The 18,154-nt window shown below is 47.2% G+C and overlaps 1 protein-coding gene and 1 long non-coding RNA gene across 2 annotated transcripts; one reads left to right on the top strand and one right to left on the bottom strand.

Annotated features, from left to right (window-relative positions):
* Nucleotides 1-67: 67 nt before the first annotated feature.
* Nucleotides 68-5,119, top strand: LOC310763576. The gene is made up of 2 exons (XR_014548666.1): nt 68-194; nt 2,793-5,119. It is a non-coding gene; the product is annotated as an uncharacterized lncRNA (long non-coding RNA).
* Nucleotides 5,120-6,229: 1,110 nt separating this feature from the next.
* PAOX (polyamine oxidase) lies at nt 6,230-17,927 on the bottom strand. Its single transcript, XM_083615811.1, has 7 exons — nt 17,632-17,927; nt 14,300-14,789; nt 12,336-12,535; nt 10,912-11,167; nt 9,568-9,680; nt 7,312-7,469; nt 6,230-6,445 (listed from the first exon to the last, which is right to left on the bottom strand). The coding sequence occupies exons 1-7, from the start codon at nt 17,807-17,809 to the stop codon at nt 6,302-6,304; spliced, it is 1,539 nt and encodes a 512-aa protein (XP_083471937.1). The 5' UTR covers nt 17,810-17,927; the 3' UTR covers nt 6,230-6,301.
* Nucleotides 17,928-18,154: the final 227 nt, after the last annotated feature.

Raw genomic sequence — 18,154 nt, 5'->3', positions numbered from 1 at the left:
CGGCTATACGCACTTCCGGTAGAGAGGCCCAGTTTTGTTTCTACGGCAACGGAACAAAGGCCCCGCCCCACCAATCCGAGAGAGGGGCGGGCCTCTGTGACGTCATCGGTCGGGAACGGATGCCTGCCGGCGCTCCCGTAAGGCACCCCAGGCCGCATGCGCAGAACGAAGAGCGGGGCCCGTCGCTGAGGCAGGTAGGGGAGCAAGGCTGAAGTGTTCTGACCCGCAAGGGTCGTACACGTGTTTCACGGAAACGTGTGAACACACCTTTCTGCGTAGTTTGGTTCGAAAATACCGTGTATTTTTTTGAGTGTGGGGATACAGACCTCGTGGTCCTTGCTGAGCCCTAGAATTGCACGGAGTAGGCTGATCGCTGCATTCAGGCAGTATTTTATTTATTTATTGTTGTTGTTGCTATTTCTGTTGACATTAGATAGTGGTTTTTTTTTTTTTGCTGTTTAATGGAATGACTTCTGGCCATAGGAAACACTGGGGGAGCGGGAGGGAAATCCAGTATTTTACCATATACGTATGTGGACTTTTACACCCCCCCCCAAAAAAAAACCCAAATAAAAAGCTGAAGGGGAAGCCTTCGTCGACTTCCTCAGCCCAGCCTTAATACTGTGTGCAAGACCGTTTTAGCATTTATACAATATTATTTAGGACACTTGTTGCAGCACAGCCATTGCTGTCTCGCATAATGAGACTGCAGACAAGAGACTGAATGACAACCTTTGAGGGTACCTTACTGTTGTTATCCTGTCTCATGCTGGCATGTTGGCACTTAAATTGGTTAAAAACTCTTAGCTTCCATTCCAAAGTACATTATTATTATTTACTGAATTTATATACCGCCCTATACCCGGGGGGTCTCAGTATAAAGATGGATACAGTGGTACCTCGGGTTACATACGCTTCAGGTTACATACGCTTAAGGTTACAGACTCCGCTAACCCAGAAATAGTGCCTCAGGTTAAGAACTTTGCTTCAGGATAAGAACAGAAATCGTGCTCCGGCGGCAGCAGCGGGAGGCCCCTTTAGCTAAAGTGGTGCTTCAGGTTAAGAACAGTTTCAGGTTAAGTACAGACCTCCGGAACGAATTAAGTACTTAACCCGAGGTACCACTGTACAGGCAGTGTTAGAAACAAGGATAGAAATTAAGCTATTTATCACATGGCTCTTGGAACCAAGGTTACATGAGGAAAAACAAAGTCTAAGCACCAATTTGTACTTTTTATAAGGGTGACTTGCACTGTGGTGGAGAAGCACCAGCGAACCAATTCTGGAGTCTGGCTGGGAGACAATTCTCCTCCTGTGCTCTCGGCGCCATTGGTGGCAATTTTATTATTGAGTCTCAGTCGCCCTACAGGGCGACAAGATTCCTCAAAGTGCTCGCCTCCTGACAATTCCCAGTCGTAAAACGTGCCTGGCTAATTTCAAACGCTGGTGGACTTGTAGAAGGGTAAGAGAGTATTGGAAAATGATATATAATGAATTGAAAAAAATGTTTAAAAGTTAACTTCCCAAAAAAAACAGAGTCCTTTTCGTTGGGGATATAATTCAGAGGGAAATTCCCAGGGGTCAAAAAAGATTATTTATGTACGCTGCTACTGCGGCCCGTGTTTTGTTAGCCCCAAAATGGAAAACGAGCGAGGTCCCAACCAAAGAAGAATGGCAACTTAAATTGATGGAATACGCGGAGCTTGCAGATTTAACTTATAGAATAAGAGTACAAGAAGAATGTACGTTTAAAGAAGACTGGAAAATGTTTACTGATTATATGGGTGAAAATTGTGTTTATTTAAAAACACTGGTACCATTAAGATAAATTCAACAGTGTAAATGAATTTTGATGGACGTAACAATGGATCACCAAATGGTTTAGTTCATGTAAAATATGCAGGGATATATGGTATGCAAAATGAACCATGGAAAGAGAAGAAGTCATTGATTTAAGGTTGTTTAAATGAATATTTTGAAATGTAAATTGGGAAATTTAATTTAAAATTAATAAATATTATTAATACACAAACACACACATATAATTTTGAACGGTGGCTTATAGGGCTTTCAGCATAGAGGTGCCAAAGTACGGCTAAGATACAACCAAGCTGTGCCTAACCCCAAGGTTGTTGTTTTTTAATAATAATTTTTATTAATATTAACATATAAATTATAATATGTACCACAAAACTTTATCACTTATACAATCTTTTTGGACTTCCCTCAGCACCTCTGATGATCCACCGTTTTAACCACTTCTTATGCATTTCTTAAATTTATATTACCTTTAAATGCCTTAACTAATCATCCTCCCCCTTATCCATTTTTGCAATAATTCCAATAATGCTCCTCACAAAACTTCTTGCAAACCTACAAACGGCGTCTGATCTTCACAAATACTTTTCAAATAATCCGTAAATTTACTCCAGTCTTCAGTGAATTTCTGGTCCCGCCGATTTTGAACCCTTCCTGTTAGTTTATCCAGTTCTGCATAGTCCATTAGTTTCATCCTCCATTCTTCTTTTGTCGGTAATTCTTCTTGTTTCCATTTTTGGGACAATAATATTCTTGCTGCCGTTGTTGCATATAAAAAGAGCTTACATTCCTTTCCATTTATATCACTCCCTACAATGCCCAGTAAAAATGCTTCTGGTTTCTTTATAAATGCATATTTCAACATTTTTTCCATCTCATTATATATCATCTCCCAGAAGCTTTTCACCTTTTTACATTCCCACCACATGGGATAAAATGTTAACCCCAAGGTTTCTTTCTGTCCCCAACCTCAGAATGAGCAGTGAAGAGGCACCGTCGGGGGACCCCCAGGAAGAGGCAGCTGCGGACGTTGCAGCTGCAGACGTTGCAGCTGCAGAGGTTCCAGATGTGGAAGTTCCAGATGCGGAGATTCCAGCTGTGGAGATTCCAGCTGTGGAGGTTGCAAAGGTGCCCGTCGAGGAACATGCCGTTCACATCCCGACACCACTGCCACCACCTTCCCCCAGTGGAGAGCGAGAAAGGGGCCCCAGCCAGCGCACAGGCTGGCTCCTAGACATGCTGGATGACGTCCGCTATCTCATCTCCTGCACCAACTGGTACTAGCCACTCTCTGTGCCTTCTGCCAACATGAGCCGGCACAACGGACAGGTCACAACGGACAGGTCTTGGCCCAGCCTCTCAACAGGGCAGCGGCACCCACCTTGAGGGAAAGCGCCTGCAAGATCTGTGATTAAAGGTCTGGGGTGGGGAAAGAAATCTTTTTGGACATTCTTTCTGTGGGAAACTCGGTTGTCCTCTTGAGCTGCCTTGTGGCCACCTGGTGCAATTCTAATAATGTTCCCTTCGCTTCCTGTGTAAACTGCTGTAAAGCTTTGGGCAACATCCTGATTCTAGCCCGGCTAATTCTGTGCTGTAATCCGCAAGAACCGCTCTGTTAGGGGCAAAACAAAAGCAACAGAAGTCACAGGTAACCTGCTTGGTCATGCATAAGATGCTCGGATACAGGTAGAGGTAGCTGCCCCATATGCTAAGTGCGCTGATGTTTGATGGAGCATGTACACAACACACGGGCAAGTGCTTTATCTGTGAGTGCCATTATGTCTGTCCAATGCCAATGTCAGTCTCTCTCATCCTGGTAAACCCCACTAGCGATGGGGTTTCTTCCTCACTACTGTAGCGTACTTTTAACAGACCAAACATGGCAAGAGGAATACGAACCATATCACAGCGCTTTAACGATGAGAAGTGCAATGCTGTAACTTTGATTTTATGGGAGAACAGTGGGGAGCACAATTTATCCTCTAGGTTAGTGTTTCCTGTGGGTCACAAAGCGCATACAAGTGGGTCGCAGGCTTTATAAGCCGACCCAAAATCATTACAGTGGTACCTCGGTGTAAGAACAGTCCGGTTTAAGAACGATTTGGTTTACAAACTCTGCAAAACTGGAAATAGTGTCTTGGTTTGAGAACTTTACCTCAGTCTAAGAATGGAATCTGAACAATGGAAGGGCACCGGCGGCGGGAGGCCTCAATAGGAAAAGCGCGCCTCGGTTTATGAATGGTTTTGGTTTAAGAACGGACTTCCGGAACGGATTAAGTTTGTAAACCGAGGTACTACTGTACTGCTTTAATCCTTAACCGGTATGACAAATACCTTTTCAAACCTGTTGTTTTATTGACACCAGTAGCTGAGTGTCGGAAAGGCTCAAGTCTTGGGAAACTTTCTGACGGCAGATAGCAGATCCAGGAACAGTTTTGACTACAACTGCCCACTTCTGATGTGCAGGTACCAAAAGCAGCAACTACTGTACATATCAGAGGCAAGCTATAGTAGTCACTCAAAACAACTCCATGTACGAGGACCTCGTAATGAACTGTCACCAAATCTGTCACTAGGCTTAGTTAATAGTTAAGCCAAAGGTGATTTGAAATTTGCTTAGTCAAAATTTTCCCATTACTTTCCTGCTGGAAAAAACCAGAGAAGTTTGAGTGACATCGCTCTGATGTCACAAAGCTGTATTTGTACAGATGCAACTCATTGAACTGACACGTGATAGACAGGACCTTCAAATATTAATATTTGGAGGCGAGGTTATCTAAATTTTGGCTTCATGTGACCAAAATTACTCAGTTATCATTGAGTATCCTGAGCCTGTGGTGAAGCAATATCTGTGCTGCTGCCATTTGGTGGCACGCATCTTTGCAATAAGGGTTTTTCAGCAATTATTGCTATGAAGACAAAGCACAGTAGCAGGTGATGAGTCAGTAATCTGAGACTGTGTCTGACCGCCATCAAACCCTGCATTGACCTACATCGGCAGAATGCATGCTCAGCAAGCCATTGTCAGTTCTACCACCTCCTTTAGGTGCAACCATAAAAGTCCCTGTGCTCCCTGGAAAACTCTGTTGGACGCACATTGAGGATGCAATGGAGGCAGCAAAGAATGACTTTGTCACCTTCACTGCCACTGAGGAGGATCAATAATGAGTTGAAGTTATTGGTTATTAAACCTCATCATGCTGGGTACCAGCCTCTTCCAAAAGTTAACTTGTAGAGCACAATCTTGTTCATGTTTAATTAAAAATAAAACCTGCTAAGGAACTTTTCAAGCATCATCAAAGCGTCAGTGTGTGACTACCTTTTGTTTGCTTGTAGCTTCTAACAGTTTAATTTCATGCTAAACGATTATAGCTCTAATTCGATCCACATTTGCTCAAAAATGCAATACTTCTCTCACCCTTAATCTTCCGAACTTGTTTCCTCATAAGAACTAATACTTCCCCAGAGCTTGTCTTCTTCTCCGCATTTTCTATCAACTGCAGGTTTAACACAGTGGGAAGCAAAAGTCTCCCTACTTTGAAAAGACAAGGAATCTTTTTCTCCTTCCACGTCCTTTGCCTTCTATATTCGTGGGACCCAAGCATCACTTGTCAAAATACTGTTCCTTCCCCTGCAATTTGCCAAGACTATTGATCATAGTGTCTTGCTCTCTTAAAGATGCATGGTTCCCAGGTCCCTACAGCAGGGGGTCAGCAAACTTTTTCAGCAGGGGGCCTGTCCACTGTCCCTCAGACCTTGTGGGGGGGGGGGGCGGATTATATTTATTTTGGGTGGGATTAACAAATTCCTATGTCCCACAGATAACCCAGAGATGCATTTTAAATAAAAGCACACATTCTACGCATGTAAAAACACCAGGCAGGCCCCACAAAGAACCCAGAGATGCATTTTAAATAAAAGGACAAATTCTGCTCTTGTAAAAACACACTGATTCCTGGACCGTCTGTGGGTCAGATCTGGCCCCCGGGCCTTAGTTTGTCTACCCATGCCCTACAGGGATGCCCTGCTCCCAATATACTAAAATACATAGCACACTGGAAATGTGGTAAGATTTGTTTAAGCTATTCTACGGCACCTGTTTTGAGAGGGGCGTGAGATGAGTGGCTCTTTGATGTTTTCGTGTGATGACCGACAAAATTTAACGAAGTACTACACTGCCTCAGTATGAGAAAACAAATGCAAAGATTCAGCTCAGTGCTTTCAGGGTAGGAAATTATATTCCAGCACCAGAAAGCAGGGAGCTTGGCTAATCATTAACACTGGATGTTATTTGTTGCACACAGTGGAAACTGTTGTTTTGCAACTGTGATTCCAGTGTTCAACTCGAGAAAAATGATTCCTCCAAGGCATTTTTATCTCGATTAAAAAAACTGGGTGCAGAGGGCGGTAGTTATACTGACATACCATTTTTAATGATTATTTGGGAGCAGGAAAAGAAACTGCTGCTATCTCAGCTTCTAGCTTACAATGCAGCATGTGGCGATTCGGACATATCGTAGATGTCGAGGAGACGATTTGCTTCTCTCCAGCCCGACAACAAGGCACCATGAGTAGTCGAATAGAACGTGCGATGTGTAGCTTCTCCCGCAAACAGAACCTGTGGCGGCTGCAACAAGAAATAGCAGTATTAGTTTAGCCCTGTTTGGGTGAAAACCTGTTAGTGGGAGGCAAAAAAGTCGAGAGGTGTGGAAAATCAAACAATGTCTCTGTTAATGCAACGTCCTTCATGTGCCGCCTCCTGGAGAAGTCCAGAGGGTGGCAACACAAGAACAGGGCCTTCTCTGCAGTGGCTCCCCACCTGTGGAATGCTCTCCCCAGGGAAGTCTGCCTGGCGCCTTCATTATACAGCGGTACCTCGGGTTAAGAACTTAATTTGTTCTGGAGGTCCTTCTTAACCTGAAACTGTTCTTAACCTGAGGTACCACTTTAGCTAATGGGGCCTCCCGCTGCTGCCACCGCTGTGCAGTTTCTGTTCTCATCCTGAAGCAAAGTTCTTAACCCAAGGTACTATTTCTGGGTTAGCGGAGTCTGTAACCTGAAGCGTCTGTAACCCAAGGTACCACTGTACACCTTTAGGTACCAGGCAAAAACGTTCCTTTTTAACCAGGCCTTTGGTTGATCTGATTTACATCCTATGCCCTTTTAAAACGTGTTTTTTTTGGGGGGGGGCTATTGGGTTGTTGTTTTTATTATGTATTTTGTGGTTTTATATCGTGATTTTATTCTGTGAACCACCCTGAGACCCCCAGGGTATAGGGCGGTAGATAAATTCAGCAAACAAACAGGGTGTGTGTTGTGGCTTGTGGACGTTCCGATAGGGTGGTATATAAAGTCAATCAATAAACAAACAATAAACAATATCAATAAACAAACAAACAAACAAACACAGGGGGCGTGTCGTGGCTTGTGGATATTTCAACAGATGCTGATAGACACAAGCTCCAATACCGCCAGAAATCCAGAATGGGTTACCTTGGAATCAGATGTGTCTTCAGGAAGGGGCTGAGCAAGGGCATCTATGTCATCTCCGGAGCTGTCAACAGCCACGTAACTGTAGGATCCTTTGGTGTAAGGCTCGCTGTACCATTTCGAGCGGAAGATGTTCCTTGGAGGAGCAAGTTGTGGATTTCCTGACCCAAGTGCACAGAGAGCGGGTGAGTATCTTGCCTGCTAGCCCCAATTTCAAATCAAGTACCTTTAACATCACAAGACAGCTGTGTTAAGCAAGCCACTTCAGCCAATTTACCCAGGACACTGGGACATGGCTAGATAAGCAGCAAGGGACGCGGGTGGCACTGTGGTCTAAACCACTGAGCCTTGGGCTTGCCGATCAGAAGTTCAGCGGTTCAAATCCCCGTGACGGGATGAGCTCCCATTACTCAGTCCCAGCTCCTGCCAACCTAGCAGTTTGAAAGCACGTCAAAGTGCAAGTAGATAAATAGGTACCACCCCGGCGGGAAGGTAAACAGCGTTTCCGTGCGCTGCTCTGGTTTCGCCAGAAGCGGCTTCTTCATGCTGGCCACATGACTCAGAAAAACTGTCTGTGGACAAACACCAGCTCCCTTGGCCAGTAAAGCGAGATGAGCGCCGCAACCCCAGAGTCGTTCGCGACTGGACTTGAACTGTCAGGGGTCCTTTGCCTTTTTAGATAAGCAGCACCAAACCTGAACTAAAGCACTTCTTCCTGTGAGAATGGACTACTTCGGCTTCATCAGGTTTAACTGAGATTTGACAATTCAAAGAAAAACGGGGACCTATGAATTATGTACAGCAGGGGCAAGGGAACTTGTGTGTCTCTCCAAATGTTGTCGGACTCCAACTTCCATCAGCCTCAGCAACAGCAAAAGAGTTTCCAGGCATAAAGCATGGGTTGTGATGGGCTTTTGAGCCCCTCAGTTCTGCAATTAAAAACCACCTGAGCCTGGTTTCAGGGAGTATCAATGAAGCTGCCCCCCATACAACTGAGGACCACCCATCCCAGGATAACATAGAGTAGATCTTTTTGTAAGTCACTTTTTCACCTCAAACTCCTAAACCTTTCGGCCTGCATTCTCAAAAGTAGAGACTATCTTGGCCATAAATACCTAGTTTTCAGAGAAGATAGGTTAGGATAATCTACTGGGCAACTTCTTGACACTATTTCTCTTTTAAATCAGAACCAGTGAAGGCGGTGAAGGTCCTGTGTGAGTGTCTGGAGGTGGTTGGAGGATGGATAGCGGCTAACAGATTGAGGTTGACTCCTGACAAGACAGAAGTACTGTTTTGGGAGACAGGGTGGGCAGGTGGGGGGGACTCCCTGGTCCTGAATGGGGTAACTGTGCCCCTGAAGGACCAGGTGCGCAACCTGGGAGTCATTCTGGACTCACAGCTGTCCATGGAGGCGCAGGTCAATTCTGTGTCCACGGCAGCTGTCTACCTACTCCATCTGGTACGCAGGCTGAGACCCTACCTGCCCGCAAACTGTCTCTCAAGAGTAGTGCATGCTCTGGTTATCTCCCAATTGGACTACTGCAATGCGCTCTATGTGGAGCTACCTTTGAAGGTGACCCGGAAACTACAATTAATCCAGAATGCGGCAGTGAGACTGGTGATGGGGAGTGACCGCCGAGACCACATAACACCGGTCCTGAAAGACCTACATTGGCCCCCAGTTCGTTTCTGAGCACAATTCAAAGTGTTGGTGCTGCCCTTTAAAGCCCTAAACGGCCTCGGGCCACTATACCTGAAGGAGTGTCTCCATCCCCATCCTTCAGCCTGGACACTGAGATCCAGTGCTGAGGGCCTTCTGGTGGTTCCCTCCCTGCGAAAAGTGAGGTTACAGGGAACCAGGCAGAGGGCCTTCTTGGTAGTGGCACCCGCCCTGTGGAACTCCCTCCCATCAGATGTCAAAGAAATATACAACTATCTGATTTTTAGAAGACATCTGAAGGCAGCCCTGTTTAGGGAAGCTTTTAATATTTGATGAATTATTGTATTTTAGTATTTTGCTGGAAGCTGCCCAGAGTGGCTGAGGAAACCCAGCCAGATGGGCAGGGTATACATAAATAATAATAACTTTTATTATTATTATTATTATTATTATTATTATTATTATTATTATTATTATTATCATTATACAAAATTAAGAAGACATTTTGCAAAACTTAGGCCAGCAGTTTTAACAGAATAACGCATCGTTTTTGCACCCCTCATTCCAATGCTTGCAAACAACTAAGAAGTCATGCGTACCTGTTGCTCTACGAAATACGTCTGTTAATGCCGAAAGGACTTCTGCGTCTGTGAGGGTTTCCATGAATTCAGCTTCTTTCCCAGCAATGAAGCCACATAAGATATGTCCGTATCTAGTATGGTAAAAGGAGAAAGGCTTTGTAGAATCCACGGATGCTGGTCCTATTACTTTCATCTTCATAAAAATCCAATTTTGGAAGTGGTAGATTTATGAAAGTAGATTTTTAAAATAAAATGCTTTTGGAGGAAAAATCTTTCTAAAGATAGTTTTCTATTTAAGTTACATTATAGTGCAAAGGCTTTTCATCAGGAAATAAGGATTTGTTTTGAGTTTTTCATGTGTGCTAAAACTCAGTAAGTTTTTATTTTATTTTAAAAAAAAAGTTTAACCACATTGGTTAACATACATGGATACATATGCGATAATGTTATTGCTTGAGTAAAATTAATTGTTTAAATTGTTATTCAGGAAATGATTTTCTCCTTCTACAGCAGAAGTACAGCAGAAAAGTTGTCCAAATATAAACAGTTAAATTATTAAACCTCACAATAATGTCATAATTATCTGTCTATGTATTTCTAATACTGTACAGTGATACCTCAGGTTACATACGCTTCAGGTTACATACGCTTCAGGCTACATACGCTTCAGGTTACAGACTCCGCTAACCCAGAAATAGTACCTCGGGTAAGAACTTTGCTTCAGGATGAGAACAGAAATCGTGCTCCAGCGGTGTGGTGGCAGCAGGAGGCCCCATTAGCTAAAGTGGTGCTTCAGGTTAAGAACAGTTTCAGGTTAAGAACGGACCTCTGGAACGAATTAAGTTCTTAACCTGAGGTACCACTGAAGTATAACCAAATCAGTAATTTCTGATGTAACTGTAAAAACTACTCTGAAAATTTATTATTCCAAAAATGAAACCTCCCTCTGGTTGTAAATATTAAGATTATACCAACAAGAATGAGTCTTTCTGTAAAAAAATGATTTAAATAAAGTCTTCATGACTAGTGATTTAAATGGCGATCTAAATCAAATTGATTTAAATCAAATCCACACTGGTTTAATGCAAAGACCCAGCTTGTTTGCCTGATCTGCATGTGATAAGCTTCCTGTGTTCAAACAAAACAAAACAAAACAAAACAAAACAAAACAAAAAACAAAACAAAACAAAACAAAACAACAACAATAATAAATCCTTCCAGTAGCACCTTAGAGACCAACTAAGTTTGTTATTGGTATGAGCTTTCGTGTGCATGCACACTTCTTCAAATGACTTGTTCAAACGACAGCTATCCCAGAGTGGCCTGCCCTGCAACCCATTCCAGCCTGTCTTTCCCATGTACCTCTCTGCCGGATGGAGAACAACAAAGCCAGCAATCTTCTGGTACCAAATAGCCTCCAAGTCGGCGGGTGGCTCAGCCAGGGGCGATTCTCCATCCCACGCCACCTCAACCATCTGACAATCTGGCTCCCAGAATGGCTGCTCAAATTCCACAAAGATTTTGTTGTTTGTCCCAAAACCAAGCTTTTCGATTGCAGCCGTCTTCCGGGACGGAAGCGGCGGGTTAAAAAAGGTTTCTCCGTGTTCTTTGAGGAAACCTAGGGAGAAGGAAAAGACATGAGAGAGATTAGTAAAAGAACAGACTTTGGGGGAAAGCGCCCAGGACCAGACTGTGCAAACACTTTAGTAAGTACTGGGGGGGAAATAATCTCCCCATAGGATTTACAGAAGAGTTCTGGATTTGTTACCGACCAAGTTCCTGCTGCTGGAAAACAAACCACGACTTGGAGGGGTGGGTCTCATAAGCAAGAACGCCACAAGATCAGGGACAGGGAACCTTTTCTGCCCAACGGACTCATTCCCTTCTGGCAAACTTCTGGGGAACAAATATGCCTGAGGTAAAACTGGGCAGAGAAGCTGGTGTGAATTCTACCTTCGTTCAGTAGGTACATGTCCTGGTTATCTCCCGCTTGGACTACTGCAATGCGCTCTACGTGGGGCTACCTTTGAAGGTGACCCGGAAGCTACAACTAATCCAGAATGTGGCAGCTGGACTAGTGACTGGGAGTGGCAGTCGAGACCATATCACACCGGTCGTGAAAGACCTACATTGGCTCCCAGTACATTTCCGAGCACAGTTCAAAGTGTTGGTAAAGGTAAAGAGACCCCTGACCATAAGGTCCAGTCGTGACTGACTCTGGGGTTGCGGCGCTCATCTCGCTTTACTGGCCGAGGGAGCCGGCGTACAGCTAAGCCGGACTAAGCCGCTTCTGGCGAACCAGAGCAGCACATGGAAACGCTGTTTACCTTCCCGCCGGAGCGGTACCTATTTATCTACTTGCACTTTGACGCACTTTCGAACTGCTAGGTTTGCAGGAGCAGGGACCAAGCAACGGGAGCTCACCCCTTCACGGGGATTCGAACCACCGACCTTCTGATCGGCAAGTCCTAGGCTCTGTGGTTTAACCCACAGCGCCGTTGGTGCTGACCTTTAAAGCCCTAAACGGCTTTGGCCCTGTGTACCTGAAGGAGCATCTCCACCCCCATCGTTCAGCCCGGACACTGAGATCCAGCACCGAGGACTTTCTGGCGGTTCCCTCCCTGTGAGAAGTGAGGTTACAGGGAACCAGCAGAGGGCCTTCTTGGTAGTGGCGCCCGCCCTGTGGAACACCCTCCCATCAGATGTCAAGGAAATAAACAGCTATCTGACTTTTAGAAGACATCTGGCAGCTGGAGGTGAGGATCAGAAAGCCAAGGAAATTTCACCTAGAGGCACGGTGACGATGACATGGTCTGCAAAGAACTTCTCGCCATCTTCACATTCCACCTGGACTCCGAAGGTTCGGCCTGCGGGAGCCTCTTCCACGCAGGAACTACTCCAGTGAACTGTCCTCACCGGCTTGTCGAACTGCACAGTCCCTTTGGGCAGAGATGCCATCAGGCAGTCTATGAGGCCCTCATAACCACTAAGGGGGAGAAGCAAGACAAAATGAGGTAGCCTGGTCTTGGACATGTTTCCGAACACAATTCAAAGTGTTGGTGCTGACCTTTAAAGCCCTAAACGGCCTCGGCCCAGTATACCTGAAGGAGTGTCTCCACCCCCATCGTTCAGCCCGGACACGGAGATCCAGCTCTGAGGGCCTTCTGGCGGTTCCCTCCCTGCGAGAAGTGAGGTTACAGGGAACCAGGCAGAGGGCCTTCTCGGTAGTGGCGCCCGCCCTGTGGAACACCCTCCCACCAGATGTCAAGGAAATTCCTTTCCCTCCCCCACATAGGGGTAGTTTGCTCACAATGGGAAGCGAGATGAGGTCTAGAACAAGTGAGGGAAAGGGAAATAAAATCAGGGTTGTTGTTCTTTTTAACAGGAACTGGGGGGTGGGAACTGAGTTTCCTTACCTTAAAAAAAAATACTTTTATTTTTTCTGTGGGGGCCTGAGCCAAATATCCCCCCTATATCTAATCAATAAAGCTGTGGCCCTTTCTAATCCAGACCATTGTCTGCTTGAGTTTATTAATCACATCTTACATTTATCCACTACTGGGAGGAACGGCAATGCAACTGGGCCTGCAATGAAGAAACAAATAAACTTTCCACCCCAGGAAAAAAATGTCCTCCGTAAAGTTACATGTGCAAAGTAAAGGTAAAGGTAAAGGACCCCTAGATGGTTAAGTCCAGTCAAAGGCGACTATGGGGTTGTGGTGCTCATCTCACTTTCAGACTGAGGGAGCCGGCGTTTGTCCACAGACAGCTTTCCGGGTCATGTGGCCAGCATGACTAAACCGCTTCTGGAGCAACGGGACACTGTGACGAGTGCCAGAGCGCACGGAAATGCTGTTTATCTTCCCGCCGGAGCGGTACCTATTTTTCTACTTGCACTGGCGTGCTTTTGAACTGCTAGGTTGGCAGGAGATGGGAGTGAACGGGAGTTCACTCCGTCATGGGATTCGAACCGCCAACCTTCCAATTGGCAAGCCCAAGAGCAGGGGTTAGCAACCTTTTTCAGCCGTGGGCCAGTCCACCATCCCTCAGACCATGTGGTGGGTTGGACTATATTTTTTGGGGGGAAATGAACGAATTCCTATGCCCCGCAAATAACCCAGAGATGCATTTTAAATAAAAGGACACATTCTACTCATGTAAAATCACGCTCATTCCCGGACCGTCCATGGGCTGGATTGAGAAGGTGATTGGGCCGCATCTGGCCCCCGGGCCTTAGGTTGCCTACCCCTGCCCAAGAGGCTCAGTGGTTTAGACCACAGCGCCACCCATGTCCCACTTGCAAAGTCAAGCCACAGCCGAGATGTCCGATCAGCCCATCCCCAAGGGAACCAGAGAAGCCAACCTATTATTTAATAAGAGCCAAGCGTGGGTGGCGCTGTGGGTTAAACCACAGAGCCTAGGGCTTGCTGATCGGAAGGTCGGCGGTTCGAATCCCCGCGACGGGGTGAGCTCCCATTGCTCGGTCCCAGCTCCTGCCAACCTAGCAGTTCGAAAGCACATCCAAGTGCAAGCAGATAAATAGGTACCGCTCCAGCGGGAAGGTAAATGGCGTTTCCGTGCGCTGCTCTGGTTTGCCAGAAGCGGCTTAGTCATGCTGGCCACATGACCCGGAAGCTGTACGCCGGCTCCCTCGGCCAATAAAGCGAGATGAGCACCGCAACCCCAGAGTCGGTCATGACTGGACCTAATGGTCAGGGGTCCCTTTACCTTTAAGCGGGCAACCACTCACTTGGGAAACGTGCAGTCCAAGCCAGGAAGCATGGTGTACTCCCCGAAGGGCCCCAAAGCCACCAGGTCCAAGCTGTGAGTCCCACTCACGCAGCATTCCAGCTTGAAGAATAAGTTGAGGACGGCCAGCTTCAGCCGCTTGGTCTCCTCATCATCTGACCATTCTCTCACCTTCCGAGCGATCGCCTCTTTCAGGTACTCCCCCACGCTGGGCACAGGCACTTTGGCCGCATGCACGAACTCGCGCGCTTCTTCCAAGAGAGCGAAGAAGAGCAACCCCATGGAGTCAAGGAGGTCGGGACTCAGCAACTGGCCCCGACTGGAGAAGCAGGCCGAAGGCCCCAAGGGGTGGCCCCCGATTTCCACCTGCTGGTTTTCCTCAGACATGGCGACCTCATCCAGGAGTCCATGCTCCGATGCCAGCTGGAAGACAGGGTTCTCCTTGGAGGGTCCATGAATCCAGTGAGCACCTATCTCAATCACCTTACCTCCTAGAAGGAAGGAGGGAAAGAATCAGCTTTCCAATGTTTCCACAGCATCAAGCCTCAAAGAGACTAATCTTTTAAGGCCTGCTTATTCCAGCTATCAGACAAGGAGGGAAACCACAGCTCTCAGATGCTTAGAGCCTTCAGACTTTTGGAAAACCCTCAGCAGGGGTGTTTGTAAATTTGGAAACGGCAAAATGCTCAGGGTTCCAGCCAGCCATGTCCTCTTTTGTGCCTCCCCTTCTCCTCACAACATGCTTACATCTTGACTGGGCAGTTCTTGTGTCCTCACCTTAATATGTTTTATACAGTGGTACCTTGGCTCCAAAATGGCTTAGTCGACGAAAAAATAGGCTCCCGAACTCCACAAACCCAAAGGTAAGCGTTCAGGAGTCGAACGTCCGTTTTGGCTGTCGGCTTTGTTTCCGGGGCCAATTAGAAGCCGCGCCTTGGTTTTTGAACATTTTGGAAGTCGAATGGACTTGAGTTCGAGAACCAAGGTACCACTGTATATGCTTTAATCCGCCCAGTGTGGCTGGGGAAACCCAGCCAAATGGGAGGGATATAAATAATAAAATTATTATTATTAGTTTTCTAATTTGTTCTGTGTTTCTGCAAACCTAAAGGCTCCTCACCACCTTTCTCACACACCCCGTTGAGAATGAGTTTGCTGTTCTCCAATGCATTCTCCTGCAAAAGAGGCCTATTGCCTAAATTAGGGTCGCACCAAGCAGTGCCGAATTCTGTGCAGGCTTGATTTACTGCTACTGTTGCCAAAACCAGCAGCAGTTTTGTTGTGGAGAGTTCTGGCCATGCCAATTCTTCCCCTTCAGCAGCACCGGAGTGATCCTTTGTCTAGGTCAGGGGTCAGCAAACTTTTTCAGCAGGGGGTCGGTCCACTGTCCCTCAGACCTTGTGAGGGGCCGGACTATATTTTTTTTTGGGGGGGGGGGGAATGAACGAATTCCTATGCCCCACAAATAACCCAGAGATGCATTTTAAATAAAAGCACACATTCTACTCATGTAAAAACACATTGATTCCCAGACAGTCCGTGGGCTGGATTGAGAAGGCAACTGGGCCAGATCCAGCCCCCGGGCCTTAGTTTGCCTACCCATGGTCTAGGTGGCCTGCATCCATCCGCCCCCAGTCAAAACTGATGGAGACTATAATGGAAGAAGCAGATCTTTGCTTTTAGGCAAGAAAGCAGATGGGCAGAGGGGGAGAAGATGGAGAACACACAGTACAACCTGAAACCAGGGCTGTGTATACGTTATGATTCGCCCCCCCCCCCTGTATTTGAAGCCATATGCACAATTCACAGCTATCCTGTAGTTGCTTGAGAAACACTGCTGTTTCGTGCATTTTCTATCCCTCAAAGCAGTTTCCATCTGACTTCCTCACCAAACTTGAAATGCAGCAGAGCGGGGCGGGGGGGGGGGGGACTTGCTGAATTTCAAGCCGCTAATGTGTACATTGCTTAAAGGTAAAGGGACCCCTGACCATTAGGTCCAGTCGTGGCCGACTCTGGGGATGCGGTGCTCATCTCGCTTTATTGGCCGAGGGAGCTGGTGTTTGTCTGCAGACAGCTTCCGGGTCATGTGGCCAGCATGACTAAGCCGCTTCTGGCGAACCAGAGCAGCGCATGGAAACGCCGTTTACCTTCCTGCCTGAGCGGTACCTATTTATCTACTTGCACTTTGACGTGCTTTCGAACTGCTAGGTTGGCAGGAGCAGGGACTGAGCAACGGGAGCTCACCCCGTCGCGGGGATTCGAACCGCTAACCTTCTGATCAGCAAGTCCTAGGCTCTGTGGTTTAACCCACAGCGCCACCCCTGTACATTGCTTAGGTTAGGTGTAAAATTTCAGCCCTGCTGCTGCTCTCCAAAGCACTTTTCCGGGGCTGGAGAACAGAGACCAAGCATGGCTTGCCCCCATGGCTTGCCTTCTCTGGCAACGGTGATGAGGACTTGCAGAGGATGAAGGCTGTGCTGGATTTGGGGGGGGGGGTGTTGTTTTGCAAGAACACAAGTGGGTGGGAAAGTGAAGAAATCAGAAAAGCATGAGAGCAGCAGCTATGCTCAGGCTAAGAAAGAGAGTTCTCAGTGATTCAGTACATCTTCGCAGATTAGATCGCAATGGTTTGATTCACTCGATTAGTGAATTGCATTTTCAAATGAATATAATCCAGGATCCTGCTGAAAGGGGGGGGGAAACACCAAAACCCTGCTGCCCACTTAATTCACAGTACTGATGAAAATATTTTAGTTGATTTATTTAACCAGTTGCAACCCTAGCAGGGAGCAAAAACAACTGAGAAACACACCCGCTCCAGCCACTTTCCTCAAATCAACCATGGGAGAAGTAAACCTTTTCATTCTTGAATGCCAACATATGTGAATATTCTAGGCTACTCAGGGAGGGTAGGAATCCGACCCTGACCCCAAAGAATATTATTTTAGAGGCTGTGTGTGTGATGGGGGAGCACTCCAAAGTAATCATGAGGAAACACAACAACAACAAGAAGCCAGGAGGGTGGAGGGACACGTGTTTCAGCATCGCTCAGTTGGTTAGAAAACACCAAGGTTGCAGGTTCGATCCCTCCCTATAGCGGCCAGCAGCATATTCCTGCATTTTTATATTTTTATGGGCCAGCTGCATATTCCTGCACTGCAGGGGGTTGGACCAGATGATCCTCAGGGTCCCTTCCAACTCGGCAGTTCTATGACTGGGGTTTCTCTTGGGAAAAGCGCAAAGGGGCGCAAAGTCCGCTCCGGCGCGCTCCGCGTCGCGCGTAAGGACCGCGCCCGCCCTCCGCCCCGCTCTCCCCGGCCCGCCGCCTCTTACGGAGCTTCCCGGAGCGGATGCGGCCACCGGCTCGGCCCGTGGCCTCCAGGACGCGCACGCCGCCCAGATGCCGGCCGCCCCGGCGAAGGAGCCGCTGAGCCGCGCCCAGCCCGGCCAGCCCCGCGCCCACGATCAGCACCCGCGGCCGGACAAGAGCTCGCCCGACCCTCCGCTCCATGGCTCTCCAGGGCGCCAGGCGGCTTCTCTCTCGCTCCCTTCCGGGAAGGAGGCGGCCAAGCTTTTAAAACCCTCGTGATCACGAGGAAACGCGGAAGTCTTTGGCCTCCGCCTGCTGCGCTCCGGCACTGGTGCGCTCTCGCGGCGGCGCTTGGAGACGATGCGCGGAAGGACCGTGGGAAAGCGGGAAATGCGAAAAATAAAAATAAAAAATTGCGCCGGGGTTAAATCACTAGAAATCTCCATGTGGGACAAGAAGCTATAGTTAGAACTGGCTATGGAAAAACTGATTGGTTCAAAATTGGGAAAGGAGTAGGACAAGGCTGTATATTGTCTCCCTGCTTAT

The sequence above is a fragment of the Podarcis filfolensis genome (assembly GCF_964270895.1).
Source record: "Podarcis filfolensis genome assembly, chromosome: 5".
NCBI classification, from domain to species: Eukaryota; Metazoa; Chordata; class Lepidosauria; order Squamata; family Lacertidae; genus Podarcis; species Podarcis filfolensis.
The sequence above is the reverse complement of the archived record's forward strand: the minus strand, read 5'-3'. Positions and strand labels throughout refer to the sequence as shown.